At 41.1% G+C, this 23163-nt stretch overlaps 1 protein-coding gene across 1 annotated transcript in view; it reads right to left on the minus strand.

Moving 5' to 3' along the window:
* LOC105258246 (nephrin) overlaps positions 1-23163 on the minus strand; it is a 343203-nt gene that overhangs the window by 190690 nt on the left and 129350 nt on the right. Inside the window, exon 2 of the mRNA XM_025408809.1 lies at positions 4431-4560. Within this exon, the coding sequence (XP_025264594.1) occupies positions 4431-4560 (130 nt within the window). The remainder of the gene's footprint in view (positions 1-4430; positions 4561-23163) is intronic.

The following is a 23163-nucleotide window of genomic DNA, read 5'->3' on the forward strand; positions in this document are numbered from 1 at the left end:
CCCTCCCCTCCTCTTCTCCTCGCGCACGCAACATTGATATGTCCACACGGGCCTCGGAATACTTCCCTAATGAGATCGCCCCGATAAACAACGGGTTAAGTGCATCACTCTCCTTCCGATATCTCATCATCCCCAAGGACAACGCGCAAGCCAAGGTATCATGCTCCTTTTACGCGTACGTAAAATTGCGGGATGTTTATTGCCGCGACGAAAGAGGACTTCCCTCCTACCCCGAGCGCGCGTTATTAAGGAACCTCAACGCGTAGAATAATCGTAAAAGATGCGAAATGCGCGCGGCTGCGTCAGGATGTGCCATTCGACAAAGTTTTTCAATATGTTCCGCGAACGGAGCTAATTCTTCCCCTTCTCCCTCTCTCTCTCTCTCTCTCTCTTTCTGTCTCTCTTCTCGCCAACGGGGTATTTCTCTCGATTTTATTACCTCTCAGAATCTGTGTGGGTGTAAACCGGGGAGTTTTCGCAGCGACGACGACATACGAACGAACGAGAATTAAAATTCTAGTTTGCGGAAAATTTTCCGGAAAAATTGCGGGAAGCAAATCATGTAACGTCTATTCAGCGAATCATCAAGATGCGATTTTGCGCGATGAAAATAAACGCGCGCTAAACGTATCTCGGCTTCATTTTACTCGCGCCACAATAGATTTATATCGCGCATCTCGCATGCACAACATAAACATGTTTTTACACTACGTCCTCTGTCCAGATGTAGAAGCGTCAGCGAAAAATTACTTGGTTTCTCGCAAACGCGCAAAATTTTTAACATCGCACAAAATTTTTAACGTCGCCAGACCGCTTAAAACGCCCCACGGATGCAATTAATGTAAATGCAAAATCGTGCGGGATAATTTTTTTCACAATCTTCTCGGATCGTGATTAAAGGGTCTTTGATCTCCGAGCGGACGAAAAAAAATCCTGAATCTTCCGTTCGAGATCCGAATAATCATCACGGTATGGTCTTTTATATCTCCGAACGCGTGTTTTCTCCTCAATCGTTTCGACTTTCTCTGATCAAAGCGCACAGAATTTGTTAATAATCTATAATATAAAATTAACGGTATCGCAAGGGGAAAGGAAACGTCGGTTGCGCTCGACTTTCGCGAATCGAGGGATCTGAAATGATATTTTTTCATTCCTATTTCCCGCCGTGAAAAATCTGAGCTGTACGAAAGGGTCCCGTGGCGGAAAAAAGTTTCTATATTAGCGACATTCACTCTCATTTGCGCGACAAACGCCGTCGTCATTAGGTGAAGACGCGCGGGAAGGGGAGCAGAGGAAAGGGGAAAGGGGACGCAATTGCGAGTCGTTCCGAGGATGAATAGGGTGGACGACGCGCGCTCTCCTTTCTTCCTTCGCCTTCCCTCCGTAATAATCGTTACGTCGGATAGTTACCTTAGGAAAACGGCACGGCTTGTGTGTGTGGATAGGTGCACGTGAGATACCGATACCAGCGATATACCTCCAATTATGTTTCATTAGGAGCCTTAATTCGGTACTTTGAACGCTGTAACACCGACGACTCCGGAACGAAATTGCTCGCCGAGCACTTGTATCTTTGGTAAGGCGCGACTTGGGAAATTAAATATTGTCCTTAGCATAGGCATTCTCCCTCCGCGAATGTCGCGTAATTCTTTGGAGGGATATCGCGCGTATCACTTCGGTAATTGTTTTCCCTCGCTCGAGAAAACGCGGCTATTTCGACGCTGGAGCGTGAGGGAAACTTTAAAAACGCAATCTGAATATAACGATTGTGCAACAAATTAAACTTCTGTCTGTTGTAGAACACGTATTTATATTTCATCTTGCGTCGCATTATTTCGAGAACGAAGTAATCTTGAAAAAGTTGAGTCGTAAATATTCGCAAATATTCGTAAAACGAACGAACGTCGATTTAATGTATTGTACAACGTGGAATCTGACCGCGCGATATTTTTACTCATTTATAGATATACACGTTTTACAGCAAAAAGAGGACGTGTATGTATAATAAAGCTTGATAGGATTCTCGTTCGCGAAATTTGATAATGATATGTACATCCTAACAACAATGTACGAATATTGGAGGAGCAACATCACCGTTATCAATTATACGCCGATAAAGCTGCTAAACTTAATCTCGGAAACATCGAGCAGTTTCGATCACTAAATCGCCCCTTACGCTCGTCGATTGAAATTTATTGACACGCCATAATTACACGCCACGGAAATTGATTGTACAGCGTTCTGATTTTCATTAGGCGTGCACGCGCGTTTAAGCATTGTGCAAAATTCATGTTTAAAATCGAGAACCATGAAGGGAGGATTCCTGTTCCATGAATGTTCCTGTTCTGAAGATTTCGACGCTTGCAAATAATATGACATTAAATAATTTGTAATAATTTGATGATATGATTGAATTTTCAAGGAAAAAATCAAGCAACGCTATTCTTTCTTATGAAATACATTATTCGAATTGAAATCTAGAGAAAGAATTATTCTCATATATTCTTTTTTAAATAGAATAGATATTTTAAAATGTTATAATATTACAACTTATGTTTTATATACGTAAGATAAATTTCTAACAATAGAGATATACAGTAAGATGAATACAAATATATATTTAATAAACAAACAGAAGTTAATATACGTGAAATATGTAGAGAAGAAATATATAAGTGAAATAAGAGTTCTGTTTATTTCTTCGGGTTTCATATTTTCGGGGTCATATTTTAAGAATAAAGATGTATAATATGCACATAAGTTTGAATAATTTGAATACTAATACGAAATTTCACTGCTATAATTGATAACACATAAAACAGAGAAAAGCAAAGTGTCGGTATTTTTAATGAAGATCAGCGAAATATTCATTGATCTTTGAAGAAGATATATCTTGTCACTGCTTTAATTAGTGACACTTTTATTGAAGTCAGTTTAAAAGAGGCTGAAAGAGTTTATTAAAAAAGACAGAGAAAGAGAGAAAGAGAATATCTTTCTCAATTTTTCAACCCTCTTGGCAGATTCCCTTATTATGGAGCAACGGTTGATTGCATTCGATTGTAAATCAGGGAAAAGGAACGCGTCTACAAGGAATCGAAGAATAGATATCGCGAATCCTGTCTCTTCCGCGATTGAATTAAAAAATGAGGAAAATACAAAGAGCTCGCGTACGCGAGCGGAGAGCAGAGGTCGATTCGGGAAAAATGCAGCGATACTGAATACATATGTATTTGTTGCCGCGAACGGGTTAAGCATTCCCGATCTCTATTTGCGTTTCGTTCGGAACGCACTGTTTGTCTTCAATTCGCGAGGATCGAAAAATATCGGGGAGGCATACGGGTTAATGGCAGCGCAGACCGCGGTGCGATTCACGTTTCGAAATGCGTCCTCTCCCTCTCCCTCCTTTCCTCCCTCCCGACAAATAAAATACGATGGCATCAATAATACCGCTTTTAATCGAGCGAATTTTCCACGTTGCTAAACTTCCTTTCTGCTCGCCATCTAAGTATTATGTAAGCAGAGCCAACTATAAAATCTGGGAATTATACTTGTAACGCTACGCGCGCAAATATTTCTCTCTCTTTTCGTCTCTGTGGACAAATACGGAAGAAAAGGAGATTGTACGCGAAGGGATGTTCCGTGTAATAATTCGAGAACCGTTTATTCGTAAGGGAGAACACATCGAGGATATGGAATGCGAGGAGGAATTTCGGTCGGAGGCGTCGCGGCGAACGAGTACGAGGTGATGTACGTTTAATAACGGAAGGCGAGTTGAATTCGCACCCGTTTTGCTGTAGTAATGGAAAAGAGCGCCGTGCGGGCCGGTTTTACGACATATTAGTCGCGAAAATCGTAGATTCTTGGAGCGCCCGACATTTTTTCGCGACACGGGAAACATACCGTACGCGTCGTCGGTAGGACGATAAATCGAAGCGCGGATTCTTGGTCCACGGATTGGCGCCTATTTCGACGATTGTCGTGATGAATCGCGCAGTATATAAAAACTTAAAAATAAATGAATTATTTCCTTCAGGGAGATGATATAATAGACGCTTTAATGGACGATATAAATTACGTTGAGCTTTTGTTGCGATTATCACAAATAATACTTCAGAGATATGCAAACATAAGCGTCTCCTTTTAATTTCTAGTTTATTTAATCAATCAATATTTCTAAAAAATATATATAAATATATATAAAATATATATATATATAAAATATATATAAATAAAATATATATAAATATATATAATATATATATAAAAATATATATAAAAAGAGTAGGATATTTGTCGAAATTTTATTAGGGCCGAATCCCTAAGAGTTATTTCTATCACGTATTTAGTTGAAGTAATAGTGAACGCAATTTCGTAAATTGCGTTGTTAATTTTAACGAGATTTCGCAACCAGAAGAAAATTGCAAACTTACGTGTACAGCGGTACTCCGGCTTCGTCTTTAAACCAGAAAACCATATGCAGCATGTCTTCGCCGGGAGGAGTGATGTCGCACGGTAATTCGGCGGGCCTTCCTTCCACGACGCTAATGTTCACCAGTGGAACTGAAAACAGAACATTTAACGATGATCGTCTCGCGCTTATTCTGATTGGAAGCCCGTAGGCTGCGTGTTATGCTTAATCTTTGAGCATTTTTCATTTGCATGCTATTTCTTCCCTTGCCAAGCTTGTATAACAGCGAGATTCTTTAATCTCCGATACGCTACGGGGAAAATGAATTTTACCAACAGTTTCCCCGAGCATTTTACAAGAAACGCGAAAAACAAAAATAAATCGAAAAGCAATACTCGCGTTCGATGCGGAAATATCCGAAACATCGGCGGTTTGCCGGCCGCGACCCGATAGGACGATACGCGAAATCGGATGGCCGATGGGATTAAGAGATTCGGCTTATGAAATTTCGTTTCTCCGCGGACATCCCCGCCGTAGAGCTGATCGCTCGTCGACCGGAGGCGCAATTCAGACTAGACCGATTCTAGCGCAAGTTGGATAGAGCTCGTTGGTCAGATCGCACACGGGAGGGCCAATTCCTTCCGTAAATTTCCGGTAGGCTATTCCCAAGAAACGAGTTTCCATTCGATTCGGTCGGCTGCCCTCTCGGCTTCTCCGCCCCCGCGTGACGAGCGGGAAAGAGAAAACCGGGATAAGGGTTCCCCCGGTTCGCCGGATTCCCGGGAATCTCCCCGACTCTTTTTGTGTACCGCTGACCGATCGACGCGAGAAAGAAAGCGACCGCGTCTCGCCTCGCCGCTTCCGATTTGTCGCGCGCGAAAACGGAAATCGCCGCCGGCTCCTGACGTCGAAATTCGATGGGGATGAAGCGGTCTCTTTTCCCGAAACGAAGGCGACAACAACGAAAAAATTTATCCTCTCGTTTCTACTTCCCTTCGCAATAAAATACATCCCTGTCAATTCTCTCTTTTGTATTTCCGTTCTTAATAGAGATTTTTATTCCCTTTTCTGCCTATATTTATAATATCGAAAAATAAAAGATAAAGCTAAATTATATATCTCTTATTAATATATGATACTAATATAAAACATATCAAACAAAGTCTCAGCAAACTGTCAAACTCGTAATATCGGATCGAGATATCTTGTTTCCGTTATTAGATACACTAAATGACATTGAGTCACGGAATATCACATCTAGATACAAATTAAGAACGTGTTAACTTTGATATGAGATAGTTATCAAAAATTAATTCTACCGATGGTGCAAAATTCTCCTTTTTATAGAGAAATTATTTTTGATACACAAGATCATCTATATTGTAATATAAAGACAATATTATTTTTTTTATAAATAATAAGATGTAATTTTATCTTACATTATAAGAGATGTAATATTATCTTAAAAAATATATATCGAAATATAATAAACTTTTTAATATATATTTAAATAAATCGAACCATGAACTCTCCTTTTACCTTCACCTCTTACCGATAATCAATACGGTATTTTTAACCGACTACCTACGCGTCTCCTGGATATTTAAGGTGGAATTTTAAAAAACCTTATCAGCGCGCGAGCAAGGGACAAGTATAAAGATTAGCATAGGCTTAGTATTTATTGCATGCCTCCGGCTCCAACGATGGGCATAAATATTGTTTAAGGGCGACTCTTTATCATATAAACGCCCCAACGTATAACGGTACTCATTTGAATTCCTGCTTTTTCTAGGGCATAAAATGGGCTTCGTCGACGCGCAACAAGCCGTTTACTTCCACCCTCCTGGGCTGGTTGTCGGAACCGTTGCTACCACGGTTGCTACCAGCAGCAATGGCAACGGGAAAACCGCAAGTTGTCGTCGCTACGCATGGAAAATGCAAGAAATTTTCATGTGAATTCGTTACAATTTTATGTATTGTGTACTTCGTGTAACTCACGCTCGATTCAGCGTGGCGTTTTTTGTTCTCATTGTTTAATCGCTCATAAATTCAAGCATTTCGCAGCGTATGACTGGATTTTAGAAAAAGCAGATTTCCAGTGGAAATTAACTTAAATTATATTTCCTTGAGAAACGAAATTCGTGTAAAACTCATCTTTAAAAAAGCAAAAATTTTACTACTAGAAATTATAAAATGTATAACATTACTAAAAAATTTATTATGAATATTATTACATATTAAATTCTTATTATAAGAATATATTCTTAGAAAAATTTGCATCTTTTCTGTCACAATATTCTTTATGTGAGCCATATAATTCACTAAAATATTTTTCCAAAGGAACGTAAAAAATCTTTTTATATATTACTAATAAATTGATTATGAAAAGCATTAATTTCAGACAATATATTCAAGACGTTGAATGTGTCATACATTTATCATATATTATACGTTTGATCTTATATCGCGGTGGAAATTTATATTTACTCGCATCGATTATATATTTCTGTGTAATTTCTAAGTCGACAGGCACGAAAGCAACTATGGAGTATCGATCGGCCGATGATCGACGCGTATACGTGCGTGTACTGACGTTTAAATACCAAGCGGAGCCTTGAAAGCGTTTCGATTAATGGAATTCCGCAACACGTCCGCAATTAACCCTCAAAGACCCGAGGCGCTGGTCGAAATGTCCAGAGGCGCGCTAATGGCGGACGATGGTCGTGTCGCATTCGAAACGCATTTAATGAATTCATTATCGATCAAATCGCTATTCGGCTGCGCCTTTCGCGAGCATTAATGTCATGCTAATCGAAACACTATCTGATCTCGAAATCGATACGCTTAAAATGATTTCAAGTGATCGAGAAACACGAATGAATTTTATTTCCGTCTAAATTTTATTTCCATCTAAAAATCGGACACACGAAAAAGTCAAGAGGTTGTTGGCAATTTCGAGTCGTCGGATCGAAATGCTCCTCGTAACGTTGATCGGACAAGTTTCCCGATTGATTCGCGCGTCAAAGAAAATTTCAGTTTGCGCCAATTGTTTTTCGTTAATACGATTGCTACATTCAACTGCGCACAGGGTCGCTAAAGGAAACGTAGCGAGAATAATACCGCGAGTTTCGAAACTCGATACGAGTCTTTTGTTCTTTCTCCTTCTCTCTCGTCGCTTTTATAAAATAAAGTATATAAAAAAGTTTCGAAGTGTGTCCATCCGCTCTGCGGTGGCACGCAAAAATGTGGCACTGGAACGTGAGGTTTAATTGAATGTCGCGGATGAAGTTCCAACTTGTACGAAGAAGAACTCGGAAAAGTTTAGCCGATACCCGCGGGAAAAGAAAAACCGGATATGTCACGCTTGAAACATAACAGACGTGTGACGCTTGTTTTTAACACGCTCAATTATATATCGCCGTAGCCGCACGATGACAGATGTTCGGTTACACCGCCGTGACAACGTCACTCGTGCATTTCAGAATGATGTCTTCATTAATAATTAATAGCGCTCGGCAGCTTCGCGAACGTAATTATTACGGGAGAGAAAGAGAAAAAGAGAGAGAGAGAGAGAGGCGGCGCCCAGAAGAGTTACATAATTCTATTAATAATGCCAGGCCATTACATTTGCCAGAGAACCGTGTGAATAATGAAAACTTCCGACAAAAACTTCACCGTGGGAGGCATTAATTGCTAACGAGGAGCGAGAGATCAAAGTCATGATCTTAATACGGCTCGTCCCGGAACATTTTGAGAATGTCGCCCCTCGTTTTCTCCCTTTTTTTCCTCCCATCCGTTAATATCGCGCAGCATGTGGTGCAGGGAAAATTGAACCAAACTTTCCGCGCGAAAAAAAGAAGTAAGTCTCGCCGTAGGTGGACGTCGAAGTCTGTTGTGTTCCTTTCCTCCCTCCCATCCGCGCCCTCGGGGGATTTTCGCGTGAACTTTTCCCAACTTATATCTTCGGCGTCTTCGGCTGAGCCACGACATGACAGTGAAAGCAAGTATTTTCATAAATCTCCAGGAGCGACGTAGATTGATCATGTCGTCTGTATCGACATCGCCATTACGCTCTAATCGCACGAATCCGGATATACGTTAATGGACGATCTCCCTGTATATATCGAGTGCGAATTAAGGGACATTTACATATACGTTAAAAGACAAAACCTACGAATAGGATGAAAATATCGAAATATACGGATGTTTCAAATTTTGCGCATTTCTGAGAGAAACCTCGTTTGGTTCGAGCATTACGCATCGTGTGGAGGCTCGAAATAATTTTATCACGATGAACGCATGACTCGCTGATCGCCGATTAAAACTCGACGCACGTCTCAAGCCTCGCAAATGTATCCGCCGCGAATTAGCACGCAATGGGAGCGGTTTCGCCGCATTACGTGCGCGGGTTGGTACGATCGGACGGATTCGGGAATAGCGGCCAAAGGGTAGGTCTGTTATTTAGGGGTTGTTAAGTGTCCCGAGCACCCTCTTGCTATCCTCGGCGAAACACTCCTACGCGAAGGTCCCTTCAACTTGGCAGACCCGTTTGCTTCCGCTAAGCGTATCAGCCTCACCATTGTCTACGCTCATTGTCCCACCTCCTCCTCCTCCTCCTTCTCGAGTCTACTCCGTGTCGCATTAAGTTAAAGGGCAATGCCAAGCTAGAGGGGACAAATTAGCGGTCGCGTTAATCAGTTCCTTAATTTTCCCCCAATGGTCGCCTCGCCGAGGTGGAAAATGGAGGAAATGCAGGTCCCGGCGCGAGTTTTTGCCGACCGAGAATCGGGAGCGAAGCCGGGCGTGGCACGGAGGGATCTATTGTTCGCGAGGTACGTTCCTTCACCAAAGTTTTAATGGCCGAGACTCGTTCGAGATTTCAGTGGTAAAAACTCCACGCTTATATAGATGCTGAAAAAAATCATCGAGCCAAGTTCTTTCCGAGACTCTATTCAAGACGACGATTTGTAAACGGCCATCTGAGAGTCGCACGCGTTCAAAAGCGCAGAGGGCCTTCCGAATTTTTCGCCTAAACTAGCCAGATGCAATTTTTATGCATTACACAACAACGAAAGACGAATGCATCGGTTTTTAGAAAAATATCCGCAATTTCGTAGAAACTGAAGGACGGTGCTGACGGGAAAAGTCAGCCGAGTAGTTTATAAAATCCGTGAACTTTTGTCTCTTTGTTTTCGAAAATTCATGGCAAAATCAGTGAAAGCAGGCATGATGCGCCCGGGATTTCCTGCGCGACGACAAGAGATCGGGATAGAGAAGGGAAAAGGGAGGGTAACTTGTATACGCTTTATTGCATATTTACATGTTTTCGCCGCGACATTTTATAAAATTCAACGTCTTTGCGAGGGTTGGCGCGATTCCTCCGTCGACACCTTATACCTGCGAATTTTCGCGACAAAGATTCGCGCCCGGCAACGCGACCCGCTCGAGCTTCCGTTTCGCGCAAAGTCGCCCTGCTTTTATTTCTCCCGGAGTATCCCCAGAAGGGAGAGGATCGCTTTAAAAGGATGGAATTTCTCTGCGATCGCGGAGGTTCGGTGACCCGAGTGAGCGCCCTACGCAGCTTGTATCAGACGCTACGAGTGTGTGTGCGAAACACTATGCGGGAAACGATTCCGCGGGTTCCGCAACGACAGTTTCCTCATACGGAATCTCCCTTCGAATTGATATGTATGAGAAACATATTGTGTATGCGATATACACATATTGTACGTTCCTTTTGAATATCTTTGAAAATATACTTTCAATTCGATATGAATGCGAGTTATTGCAAAATTGATAACTGGAAAGACAGCGCATGAACGACATGTTTAGATCTGTATCAGTGATCTGTTGCAAATCATACATTTTACATTTACTTCTAGTGTAAATTCCATATTTATCTGCTTAGTGTATTACTTGAAAAATATTAGAAAAAATTGTTGAGTGGGTATGTTAAAAAGAAAATAATCTCTAGTATATTAAAACTATAAATATCGTCAAGAATTTGTAAAATAATTCAACTCGTGTATTACGTTTCATTATATTTTCATTCAATAATCGGCAAAACGCTTTAAACTCCTCTCGGGCATAATTTTAATCCCCCGTGTTGCGCCGCATCGAACAAGTGTCGTCGATTTTTCTTGTCAACTGCACCGACCTGTTGGCAGATAATTTCCACGGTCGGCAAAATACGCGCCGGAGAGAGAAAGGAAATTCATTGAACCGGGTCGCGCGCTTTGTCTTGGCCTGAATTCGACGCGCGGAGCCACCTCGTGAAAGTTCCCATCGGCTTCATACCGCAACGGATTAAACTTGGAACGGTTTCCACGGGGTTGGATCCTTGAAAGGGTGGGCAAGGTAAATTTCGGTCGGGGAAAAGCTGGCTCGATCGCCGCGTTAAACCTCCCGTTATAAAGTCGAATCGCGTAAAATTAATTAGGACGTTTACGAGAGGGACCGGATTCGGCGAGACCCGCTTTCGATGCAGCCTAACCGTCGTAAAACTCGGCGAAAGAGTGGATTAAGCCGGCTGTCTGGGGTTCGCTTCGAAGAGCCTTCGATTTCGCGCGGAATGAAAAATAATAGAGAGCCCACCATCGCTACCATCGGGAGTCTGCGTGCGCGAACTAGATCCAAGTGGATGATATTGGGCTTAGCCGGAGCCGATGGTTAGTTGCGATGAGATATAGTAACACGTTCCACTTGGGCCGAAATAATCTCATGGGCCACCTACGAGCGCTGCCGGCCTCGGGGCAACGTCGACCGAGCGTAGACTCGTATGGGACACAATTCGGATTTTGAGCGTATTATACTTCTCACGTATTATACTCCTCCCTTATTTATTTTGCTACGTAAAGTTTTTCTTTTTTACATACAGTTTTTCCTTTAGCTTTGTGTCATCCTTATAACTTTACTTATAAAATCAAGAGAATGAAAACTGTTTCGTATTTCTTAAATTTTTTTATATGTTACATGTAACTGTAATATATGAAGATTGATTTAAGAAAAATTTATATCGAAGGTTTAGAATTATTAAGAAATTATTTCACTTCAGGAACTTCTTTTAAATTATGGTTTTAATAAAACGTAGCGAAAATGTACAAAATAGAAACATGAAAATTCTATCGAATTTTAGAATACGATATTATAGAGGACATATTTGTTCGATAGCTTTGAATATACGAATATTACGCATTAATATCTCGAATCCGTCAAAAATTCTTAGTTTATTGTACCGCAATCACGAATTTCCGCAGACCCGACGAATTATGGACACACCTCGGACCTTTCGTGCAGATTTACCAGTTGAATCTAGCGAATCAGGATATCCTGGAAAACATGCTGCCAGATCCGGAACGGCCTGCCGGCGCATCGCTACATCGCAGGGGAGTCGTAGTTTGCAGGAAAGCAGGCTAATTGAGAGGTCGGCCTCCGGAGAGTAGAACGAATCGCTTAGCTACCCCACATCCGCCCTCACCGTCCCTTTAGCTTCTCTCTCTCTCTCTCTGCCTCCCTTCCTCTCCCGCCCTCTCTCACTCTCTTCCCTTTTCGAGTTGCAGTAGCGCGCTTATAGCGTAACGACGTCGCTCTGGAATTATTAATAGATCCTTACCCCACGAGATCTCTATTGTTGCCTGAGGACTGGTCCCCCTCAGTCTCCTTTCATAGGCGATAACTGCCGCTGCGCAGGATGTCGGACGTGTATGATAGATGCAAAAAATTTTTGGAGCTCTAGAAACCTCAGACACACTCACATACACACATACACACATATACAAAACAGATTTCAATACGTAACACGATTTGGACACGACATGAAATTGTTGAAAGCTGAAATATCTCAAAATTTTTGTTCCGGGGAAAAAAATATAATTTCGACTCTCTCCTAAATAAGTAAAATGTTCAGTTCTTTTTGAAATATTGTTTTTAGTTTTGTAGAAAAAACGAGATTTTTTTCGACGAAACAAATATTTTAAAACGAGAACGTATGTAAAATAAAAGGTGTCCAGTACGTACTGCATATCTATTAAGTAAATTATTATTTCCGCAATATGTTTATTAATAATTCAGTATTCAAACAATGCATCTTTAAATAGATTCTAAACAGGCTTTATACCGATCCTGATGAGTCGACAACTTTACTACAGAAGGGAAGAATTTAAATTTTGATGCGGGAAAACAATTTAAACTTAATCTCAAGTTAGTTTCTTATTTATCTCGCTATCCACAGTCTCCTCTCCCTCTCTCTCTCTCTCTCTCTCTCTCTCTCTCTCTGCGAGAGATATAAATTATTTTTTTTTTCTAAATTCGGAACGGATTACAAATATAAATTTTCCAATAGCAATTTCCAATAGCAGCTAAAAATATTTTACGTCATACGTTAAGTTACATGGCAATAATTTTTTCATCGATATAATGATTTATGCATCACGACGTGAAAATCAGGTAACGTTTTTCTCTAGCTATATTATACGCAATATATATTCATATCTCATATATCATATATTTAATACAGTCTACATTCAAATGGATGCTCGTACATTTCAGTATATTTTAATCATATTTCAAACATATATGCCCACTTTTTACACTGTCAATAAAGATATATTTAAAAATGAAGAATCGAACATTTAAAAATTCAGCATCTAAACGAAGGAAAAAAAAACGAAACGAGTCAATCGCGAAATGAAAAAGACAGGCGGAATTAGATAATAATCACGCTTATTTTGCAATCGTTCGAAATTGTATGAAATCGTATGAAAAATTTCGCTTCGTTATTGGCGTATCGCGTGTATTGTGTCTGGTTTAATTCTCGCTCGCGCGGCAATGACGAGGATTGTCGGCGCGATTAATTTCCTCTCGCCGACATACACGCGCGGAAAGGTTGCAAACGTTTCGAACGGCGACGCGTAACATTGATGCGACGTATAACGTCTCCTTTCCTCGCTTCCCCCTTTCCCACTGTCGTAACACGACGAACGCTACTACAGCGTCGTCGTGGCGGACGACGTCTGACGTTGGTGTCGCTGGTGGTGCTGTTGCTGTTGCTGTTGCATTGTGTAACGCCGGAGCCAGGCCGCGAGACACTGAGTTACGAGCCACGGAAGAGAGGTCGCGGCCACTTCCGGTTGTAATGCAGTTTGCGCAACAATGGGAGCCACAATGGGCCAAGGGACCCACGTAACATTGCTCTCCCTTCGGAGACGTTGGCCTTTGACCGAGGATCAAAGCGCTCTCCCCTGTCTCTCTCACTCTCTCTCTTTCTCTCTTGGCGTCTCCTTCCTCTTCCTCCTCCTCCTCTTGCCTTCTCCCTCGTATAATTCGTGCGAAACCTTTGTCGGGATCTTCGGTGGCGGATTCACGGTCGCCGGTGGATTATAACTTGGACGAGATCGAGTGAGCGATTCCGAATTATTGGACTCTGGTCTTGTTCGAAGCGACTCGAGAGAGATTATTCCGAGGGATGCGATCCGAGGGATGACTTTTAATTGGCGCGCGACGCGAATTGTATTTGCGAGAATACGGGTGACGACGTTGTCGTCGATTGCGATAAAAACCTAGAGTAACGATCCGATCCGGTGCATAAATAATGTTCGCGGAAGGAAAGACGGGCGATAAAAATCTACCTGGCTCATTAAAAGTCCGATAGTTTGCGAGTGGGACGTAAAGGTCCGTCATTTAACAGATTTTAACTGCTGGTTGCAGAGTTCTGGGATATTTAAGATATCTTTAATTAACGTACTTTTCGATGCAAATCTAATCAACGGGTGTTAATGAAAGCCGTCGAAGACGTTTCCTCGCCGTTTCCTTTATTATCGCAGTCGAGGGATAGAATTGGCGGCGAACGAGCGGCGGGCGTTGAAGAAGAGCCCGGCCAAGAAGTTCGCCAGTTTATCATGGAGAGAAAAAGGCATGGACTCGGCAGAAGTGAATTGAAATGGCGCGCGATTGTTCCCGTAGCGACGATTTGTCGCTGACGTCGCACATACGAAGAGCATTTGAAAATTGATCGTAATTAATGTAGCATACGCATATGTATTCGTGGCTCCCTTTCATGATAAATTAGAATAAGAAAATCCGATAAACTCGCATCGTTGAATATTCACGTCGCCGGCACACGTTTCTTGGCACGGATCGCAAGATAAATGCGAGCGTTACAGCGAGTGGACAGCCGGAGATTCAATTAATTCTGGATAAGGAATTATAGCGGACCTGAAGGACCCCATTCTATCTCGAGAGAGAAAGAGAGAGAGAGAGAGATCGTTAGCGGAGAAAGAAGGCGTGCGGTGAGAAAGGAGTAAGACGAGAAAAGACTAAAGGCACAAGGTAGTAGATTTCTCTCTTCGTCCTCTCAAAAACTTTAAATAATGTTTGTAAACTCCGGACGAAGTAATTCGCGTAAGAAAAGAGAATCTGGAATCCGCGGCGAATAGCAGATCGAGTTTACGACAACTTTATTTAGAAATAGCGCCATGATCTCGCGGTCGATTATACTTCAACGAGCGAAAGGATGACGGATAAGCGGCATAAACGTCCCAGATTATGCAGATTCCGTAAACGCGGTTCGTATTAATAAAAATTAATAATTTTCTTACGCAATCGTAAATTTTACCTATTTATTTTTTTTTCGTGGAAATAATTCTAAAGAAATAATTCTAATTAATAAATCCACAAATTACACAAATAATTTTAATTAATTATTCTATTATACATTAATATCACATACCGACAATTTATAAATAAAATAATGTTAAAAATCTGAAAAAATGAATAAATAATTATATTAATTATTTGACAAAAAAATTATATACATATTTTGAAGTATACAAAAATTAATGTTTTAATTAATCTATCCAATAATACCAATCTTAATACAACATTTTATAATAAATAATAATATTTAATGTATTCTGTAATTTAAAGTATTCTGTAATTAAAATTAATGAGCAAATTGTGAATTTGGTGAATGCGTGATTTTAATAATTAATGTATAATTTAAATGTAATTTTTTAAGCTCTCGAGATGCGAACTCGAGTAACTGTCCATCATTATTTATTAATATCTTCGGATATACATTTTCGTTAGATTATATGTTCCGAAAGTGACTTAACGAACTTTCTTACGAGATTCATAAAATCCGTAGTCGACGTCGTTCGGAAAAGTTTTTACCGCGCGGGACTAGTAATACGAGCGATTTTCGAGAAGCGCTTTATCGCTCGCTTATTAACAATCTCCCCAAGTTTCTCTCCGCGAAACAACGCGATCCAGCGACTATTTTTGGCCGAAAAAAAAATTTTAAAACGTATTCCTTCTTTTTTAAAGATCGAGAAACAACACGTGTTGTTGTTCTTCGTGTTGTGCACGAACGTAAAAATACTTTCGCAGAGCGCGATTTGCCGCCTATGTGTGTTCACATTCCCCTCCTTCCATAGTGCAACCGGAATAAAGTAGAATATATCGTGTGGAACGGTATCAAAAACGCGGCGAAACGCAGTCACCGAATTTATCTGACAATCTGGCTTCCGAACGAATGTAATTGTTTGATCGTCGTCTAGTTGATAGATATGTATGTACGATGTCCGACGGCGGGGCATATTGGTATTTGCTTGTCGCACGCGTCAATACCGTCACTTAACTAGCAAATATCCGACCTGAAGCGAGGTAGATAGGCGGCCAAACTCCCGGACCGGTGGTACAACCACCTACAAATCCTGTGCTTGATAATGTCACCTATTGTGACTGTTCTGGCGCAGATTGCGCGCTGCAAACATCCGAGATTCGGTTGCAATGAATTTTAGTCTGGCTCAAGTTGTTAAAGCAATTAATGAATGACACATTGAGAAATATTACATTCATTCTTTGAAAAAGTTTGTTTTTTTGAAAAGTTTGTTTTTTTTCGTTTTATTAAAGCGAGCAATAGAATTAACGTAATTTAAATTAACGCGAGAAAGAACAAATTTCCCGTATCGTGAGCATCGTAGTTTTAAGAGATAACTGTATAAATTTTCTTACTAAATTTAAATTGTGTTTTAAATATTTCGCGCAAGTGAAAAAAATTTCTTTTTCTTTAATTGAACGCTTATTTTTTTTTCCCGCGAAACATTGAGACGGATCGATCGCATTACTTTCTTCGCTAGTTTCGAAGAATTCTCCGAAAAGATTTGGTCCGAGAAAATTACAGTGGAGTTGTGGAGCGATTAAGAGCAGGAATAAATTCCGACAAATGAACCCACGTGCTCGCCGATACAAGCGGCGCAGAGGGTGGCTTATCACCGATTCTACGAGCTTAGTCCCTGTTTGTTCTTACTGGCTTGCGCTTTTATTATTTTGTTTTCCCCGGAGAGAAACACGGTCGTCTCGGCTTGCATTCAAAGATGCCCGTGCAATTTTATTCCTCATGTGCAGCTGCACAGCGCGCGACAAAATAGCCGGTAGTCGCGCTGGTGCAATAAGCGCGACCTCGTTCGCTTCAAATATGACGGCCCTCGCCCGTTGTGGACTTCGTTTCACTTGTTTTTTTTTTATTTTTTTCGCTGTAATTGCATCTTGTTCCGCGTAATTATGTAGCCTTTTACGTTTATTCGAAAAATCGCGGCGCCCAAGTTAACTGCGGGCAATCGAAACGGCAAACGTTGATCATTTTCAGCGCTCTTTTCGAGGGAATGTTCGATTTATTAGGTAGATAGAGAGGAAGAGAAAAAGCTCAATATTTTTATCCAATGTCGTAGAGTGGAATACCAATCGAATCGCTAAATGTCCTCTCAACCCTCCCTCGCGCGGAACCCGCTGATATTTTCGCTTTTTGCCAGCAAAACAACGTCAAATATGAATTCTGTGCACGGATTCAGTGATCGCGAGCGGATTCAGTGAGAACGGCCGAACCGTTAAAAAGTTTTGTTCCACTATTACGGCCACGCGATAACAGTCGATTCACGTCAGTGCGACTTGCTGCCCAATGTTGCCTACTGTTTGATAGAATATATGTTTCACCTCGTTTTTATCCGCGCAAAAGACGCGTTTCCTGAAAACAACGCGATCGTTTCCGTCGACGATTAATCCAAAAGCGATGTTACAACTTCAATTTTGAGACAACCGTATCGACGACACGTTGCCGTCCGATGTAATGCGGATATTGCCGGGATAAATGTATATGATGAATGGGTCAGCATCTGACAATGAAACAATATTCGGATATTAGTTGTAGAAACGCGCCGATGCTAATTAAAACCACAAATAATTGACCGTTTCTCTCTCTCTCTCTTCGGCGCTTTCCGATAATTAATTCCATCGTCAGAGATAACGTCACGATTCGTATTCGTTACAGACGTAACGTACAACGATCGTATAAACGGCCCGTGTGTTTGCGCCGAATATCAAGCCCCGACATATGCATTTTATTCGCGCGTTTGATATTCGCGAAACCGCGCCGTGACGGCCGCATCGCATCGCATTCGTGTTCGTTCAATTTTCATGCGTATCAAATCAACCTGAAAAGGAGCCAGAGACGGACATTCCGATAAATTATTCTCGACATTTAACACACGAGCACTGCTTGTTTCCTTGAAATAAATCAATGTTACGAGGCTCGAGATCGGTTCCGGTTACTTGAGATTTCTTTATGTTTCTTAATATAATTTATCATGTTCCGTTTTATCGTATCGGAAAATTTGATCTAATCCGTTTATTAATGCATCATTTCAAGCTACCTGAATAATGTAAATGAAATAATTTGTGTTACGTGTATATATGTATAGGGCTATTAAGAGCTGGAAAGTTTAAAATTTCAGAGATTTATTCTTAATCTTAGATACAAGTTTTCCTTTAAAAATAGGGAGGAGGAAATAAATCAATAATGCGAAATAAAATATCACATTTCCTCAATAACATAAATGTATAAATATTTAATATGCATTTCGCCGGGCTGGATTTAATAATGAAATGTTATACGCGAGATGTTTTCAACTTCTCGTTTAAAATGATATCGGAATTGCCGGAGTGAACGTAACAACGTTTGCGGTCGTCGTGCATTATTTCGTATCCTTCTACGTAATACAGGTATAATTTCGTAATGTATATGCCAAGATAATACGTATATTTTCGTATGCAAGAATTTACGACAAACGACGAAACGACGAAACGTCAAAAATGATCATGAATCGGTGGTAATCGATCGTATATATGCGTACACGTTGCCGGCGATCGCTTATTCATGCGACACTAATTGAGTCACGTGTAGAAAGAGCATCATTTTATTTCGCGCCGCGAATGTATCTCTCGAGATTTCAAACGAAGATTACGATAACACTCGTTTGAAGCGCGGAGTATATCGCGGAATCTCGACAAACGCATCGGTTAACCCAATTCGGGACGAGAAATATTTCGCGAGCGGGCGAGATGTAATTAAAGGTAAATAAAGTCGTCATCAGATAGAGATAAGCGGAGGTGGAAAAAAGAACGCGCACAGTTTAGTGCACAAATCTATATCATATATATGCGTTTCTACAAGAGATTAAGTAGATATCGCCGCGTGCGATTGCGATGTGCTCTCTCTCTCTCTCTTCCTCTCTCTTTCTTTCTGCCTCGCAAGAGTTTCAACGGAATTCCAAATGTAATTTCATCAGCGTAAGTGCTCGTTACTCTACGGCAGTATGGTACGTACATACGTGCGTTTCGCCTCCCCCTCGCCCCTCTTCTCTTCCTCGATATATCGCACCGCATGGTGTGGTATTCTTGGCAACGCGGCCCGTTAAAAGTACGCTATCGGATTATTTAATACCGGAAGAGGGGGGGGGGGTGAAAGGGGGCGGGGGACGACTTCTCTAAGGCGGGCGAGATATATGGCGCGAATAACGGCAACGCCGGTCATACAACGCCGGTGCGAGAATACGACGCGCTCTCTACCTAGGGCTAGTCTCTATCTCTACTCACCTATCTACCTACGTACGTACACGGCGCGAGTCGGTTACAGATAATTGCCCGGGTCGTAGAAGTCGGGCTATTCGGACGAAATTGTTAACTTAATTCCATTCTCTAATTCAATTAACGCCGGCGAGGCAGACCGCGCGACCCCGCCGGTCCCCCTCGCCGCGTGATTAAATGGAAAGTACTTTCGCGCGGGATAACGAGCGATCTTTCACGCTTTCCACGTTTCCGGCGGTAACACAACCGCGAGTAGACCATCGTCTCCCCTCCCGATGCTCTACCTCCGGTAATCTGCCTTAGCGCAGCCGGGCATTTATTTCCGGCTCGTCGTCCGTTCTGGTCGTTCTCGCGTCACTTGAACGTCACCGCGACGTTACGACACGCTTGTGTCCGTGACGTCGCGCCCGTCGCCGCCGAGATACTCGGACAGGCACTTTGAAAGTTGTAACGTGAATTATTCAACGGTACTCGCGCGACCAATCTTTCCTCCGAAAGCGTTTCGCTCGAAGAAGAAAAGTCCTGTCCGAGGCGCGTAACGTCTCGGATGTATCGGAAAAGAAAATCTTAATTTTATATCCTAATTTTTTTAGACAATCTTAATTTCAATAATGGGATTTTAATAATAATGCTATTGCGAGTTTCATTTTAATTAAGGCTCGTTAATTTAATGGTCCTTTATTAATGTAGATTTCAATATTAGATATTTAGAATTGAATTTCATTTGTTATAAGTTTTTATCATTATTAATTAATTTTTCAGACTGTATTAATGATTCAATTGTAATATACTGAATATAATATAAGAAATCGATATTATTATTCAACGTAGTGAAAATAAAATTTTACGTATTCATATTGTTCCTGAAAAATGCACAGGCGTTTAAATGAGAAGAAATTGTTACGACAAATTGAGCTGAACAAATAATTTAAATATCTCTATAATAAATAATAAAACGAGATAAAGCAATTTCTGTGTTGAAGTGAGACTATATTTCGACGATTTAAAGCGAACGTAATTTAATATAGAGGAAAGAAAGATTCCTGCACAGATCTTTGCAAATAGAATTGTATTTAATTAAAGAGAATCGGGCTTGTTAACTGGACGAACTTGGCATACGTAACTAGCAGAAGAGATATCCGAATAAAAGAGTTTGAAAGATATTGCAAGAAAAATCGCGTATGAGAAAAATAAATCATTAAAATCGCGCGTCGACAATCAAAGGATCTTTTCGCTTTTAACATTATCCACGAAAATATTTTATTTATGTCATTTACCAATAATTGATTCTCCATTAAAAGTTGTTCTGCATTTCTAAAAGCACTTTAAGAAATTTTCAAATAATATAATATTATTAATATTAATATATAACACTAAATTAAATAACAAATTCTAATAATAACAATAACATTACATTATAGAAATAGAATAGAATCTTATCGACAACTGGGGGAAATTGATAATATCTTACATTCGACGAAACGATATCGCGGGGTGCAAAACACAATCGGCGATGTCTCGCAACCGACGAGGGGTTTCGCGAGGGTTGCCGTTATTAGAAGGAGGGGCTCGGTATTCTTCGAGGGACGGGAAGAAGGGAGGGAACGCGGTACAAAACCCCGGTTCGAAGCCGTGCATCGGTTAAGCCGAGAATGATTGCCTCTAATTTCTACCGTCGAGGGCCGCAAGAAACTTCCTAATGCTTTCAACATGCTCCCTGCTAGCCGGCGCTATCAGCCAGCGCCCCGGAATCCACCCCCACTTCTTGCCCGGATATACGAAAGCGCGCGATCTACGTGACTGCGTTCGACACGGAGCTTCGAGAGAGTGAGACGGTCAGTTTCATCCAGCTAATTCGCGCGATAAACGAGAATATTGCCGACGTGACCGAGAAACGCAGTAAGAAATCGATCGTTTCTTCGGTGATTTATGACCGATTCATCGATTTCGATTCTCCGCCGTGCGAATCTATCGGTTATTGAAAAACACTTTGCATCCTGCTGAAAGTTGCATGCTATAAACGGGAATCTTGTGCCATATTTATATCTCTTAATTGCTAAAGATTTCAATTTATCGCGGTCAAATTTTCTTACGTAACTTACCTCCCGTGGCTCTAATAAAACGTAATAAATTACATAAACCATCCTACGTTTCTGGAAATAAAATTCTTATCTTGTATGTAATCGCACGCGTGATTATATATCATTATAACAAGGAGGTATAAAGATGGTAGATGCGATACTATCCCGAGCGAAGCAACGTACATCGTCCTTTCACTGTTAAATACTGCAATATGCGCAGTGGGTTACACGGAAAATTTAATTATCTCATCAGCTACAGTCATAATTTTAATAGGGCTAACCCTTTTGAAATCAGTGATGCAGCTGAGATATAAAATTATACGATATGTTATTACACGAAGCTTCAAACCACACTTTAATCGATAAATGCAATTAGTTTCGCAGGCTACATTTTCTTAGAGAAACGCTGTTATTCTCGTTCCTTTTACATGTTTTTATATATCAAGTTGTAAAAATAAATCGAAAATGTACTTACAATAATACTCGGTTATTCTTTATTTAATAACAATTCAATTCCCATTGTAACAAATTGATCGATTATTCGATATTCAACGTCATTTTGTACAAATCCAATGGGGTAATCAATTAGTGGAGAGTATTACGTATCCACGATGCAATATAATACAATAGATTACTGTATTCGGATCGCGCAAGGAGCGATATTAATCCATTAATATAGCCGCGTTTGACTTGGCCCCCTAGAATGAAACGGCCAGACTCGTCAGACTAATCCTCGTGATAATCAAGAGGCACTCCGGTAAGCTTAATTACGAGGGTCGGCGCACGCAATTACGCGTTCGTTACACGACACATACGAGGACCGGAGCTTTAGCGAATCTGTTTTCAGTTTGTTGGTCCACTCGCCCGAATAAATATTTCGTCCCTCTGCGGGACGCGAGTTTTCCCTCGTCAATTAACGCAATGGGATTTGAAACTTAAATGCGCGCAAATCCCATGTCCGATGTGATCCTTACGTCATCGGCGTGGTGAGCGACGTCGTACGATACGTGTGTATTCGCCCCATTTCGAGGCACACTTGACGTACCATCGATAGAGTATCAAATTGGTGTCTTCAGCCCGCATAATTCGATTTAGCTTTGATTTGATACAGTCGCGATATTACCGGCAGTTTGCATCAAACACTGTAATTGAAATAGGTCCACGTCACGTGGATCGACCGTCTCGAATCTGGTTGATCTTGTGTTTCGCGTTATAATTGCATCTGTCCCCGTGCACGTACATATGCGCCATTTAATATACATTATTAAACCAACTTCTTTACGAGCATCAAACTCAAATTAGTAGTACCATATTTTCTTCTCCCGACTATTACCTCGAATAAATTTCATGAATCTCCCGTGTAATTCACCGAAGCAATTTGAAAGAAGGCAATTTCTCGTGAGGTAATTGTACGTACTCCGTCCGATCCTGCTCGCTTCTCGGTCAGAGTTCATGCGCGAGTCTCCCGACGAGCGAACAAGTTTATAAGAATCATCGGAAACGAGCTACGACGAAAGTTTTCGTCAAGAAACGGTGTCGCATCTTAGCATACGTATATTCATACGCGAGCGAAAGAGAAGGAGGAGAAAGGGGTGGGGGAGAGAGGTATGTTGGTCCTCGGGTTCTTAGGGTGCAGCAGCGACAAACTTTGAACAAGTCGGGCAATCTGGAAATCGAATGGAGTTTCGGGGACTTAGTCGAGTGAAAAATTGCCGGGGCAACTTTCCCGGACCCATTAAGCGGCTCAACAAGTAC

This window comes from Camponotus floridanus, unplaced genomic scaffold (assembly GCF_003227725.1).
Source record: "Camponotus floridanus strain SB8 unplaced genomic scaffold, Cflo_v7.5 scaffold23, whole genome shotgun sequence".
In the NCBI taxonomy this organism is placed as follows: Eukaryota; Metazoa; Arthropoda; class Insecta; order Hymenoptera; family Formicidae; genus Camponotus; species Camponotus floridanus.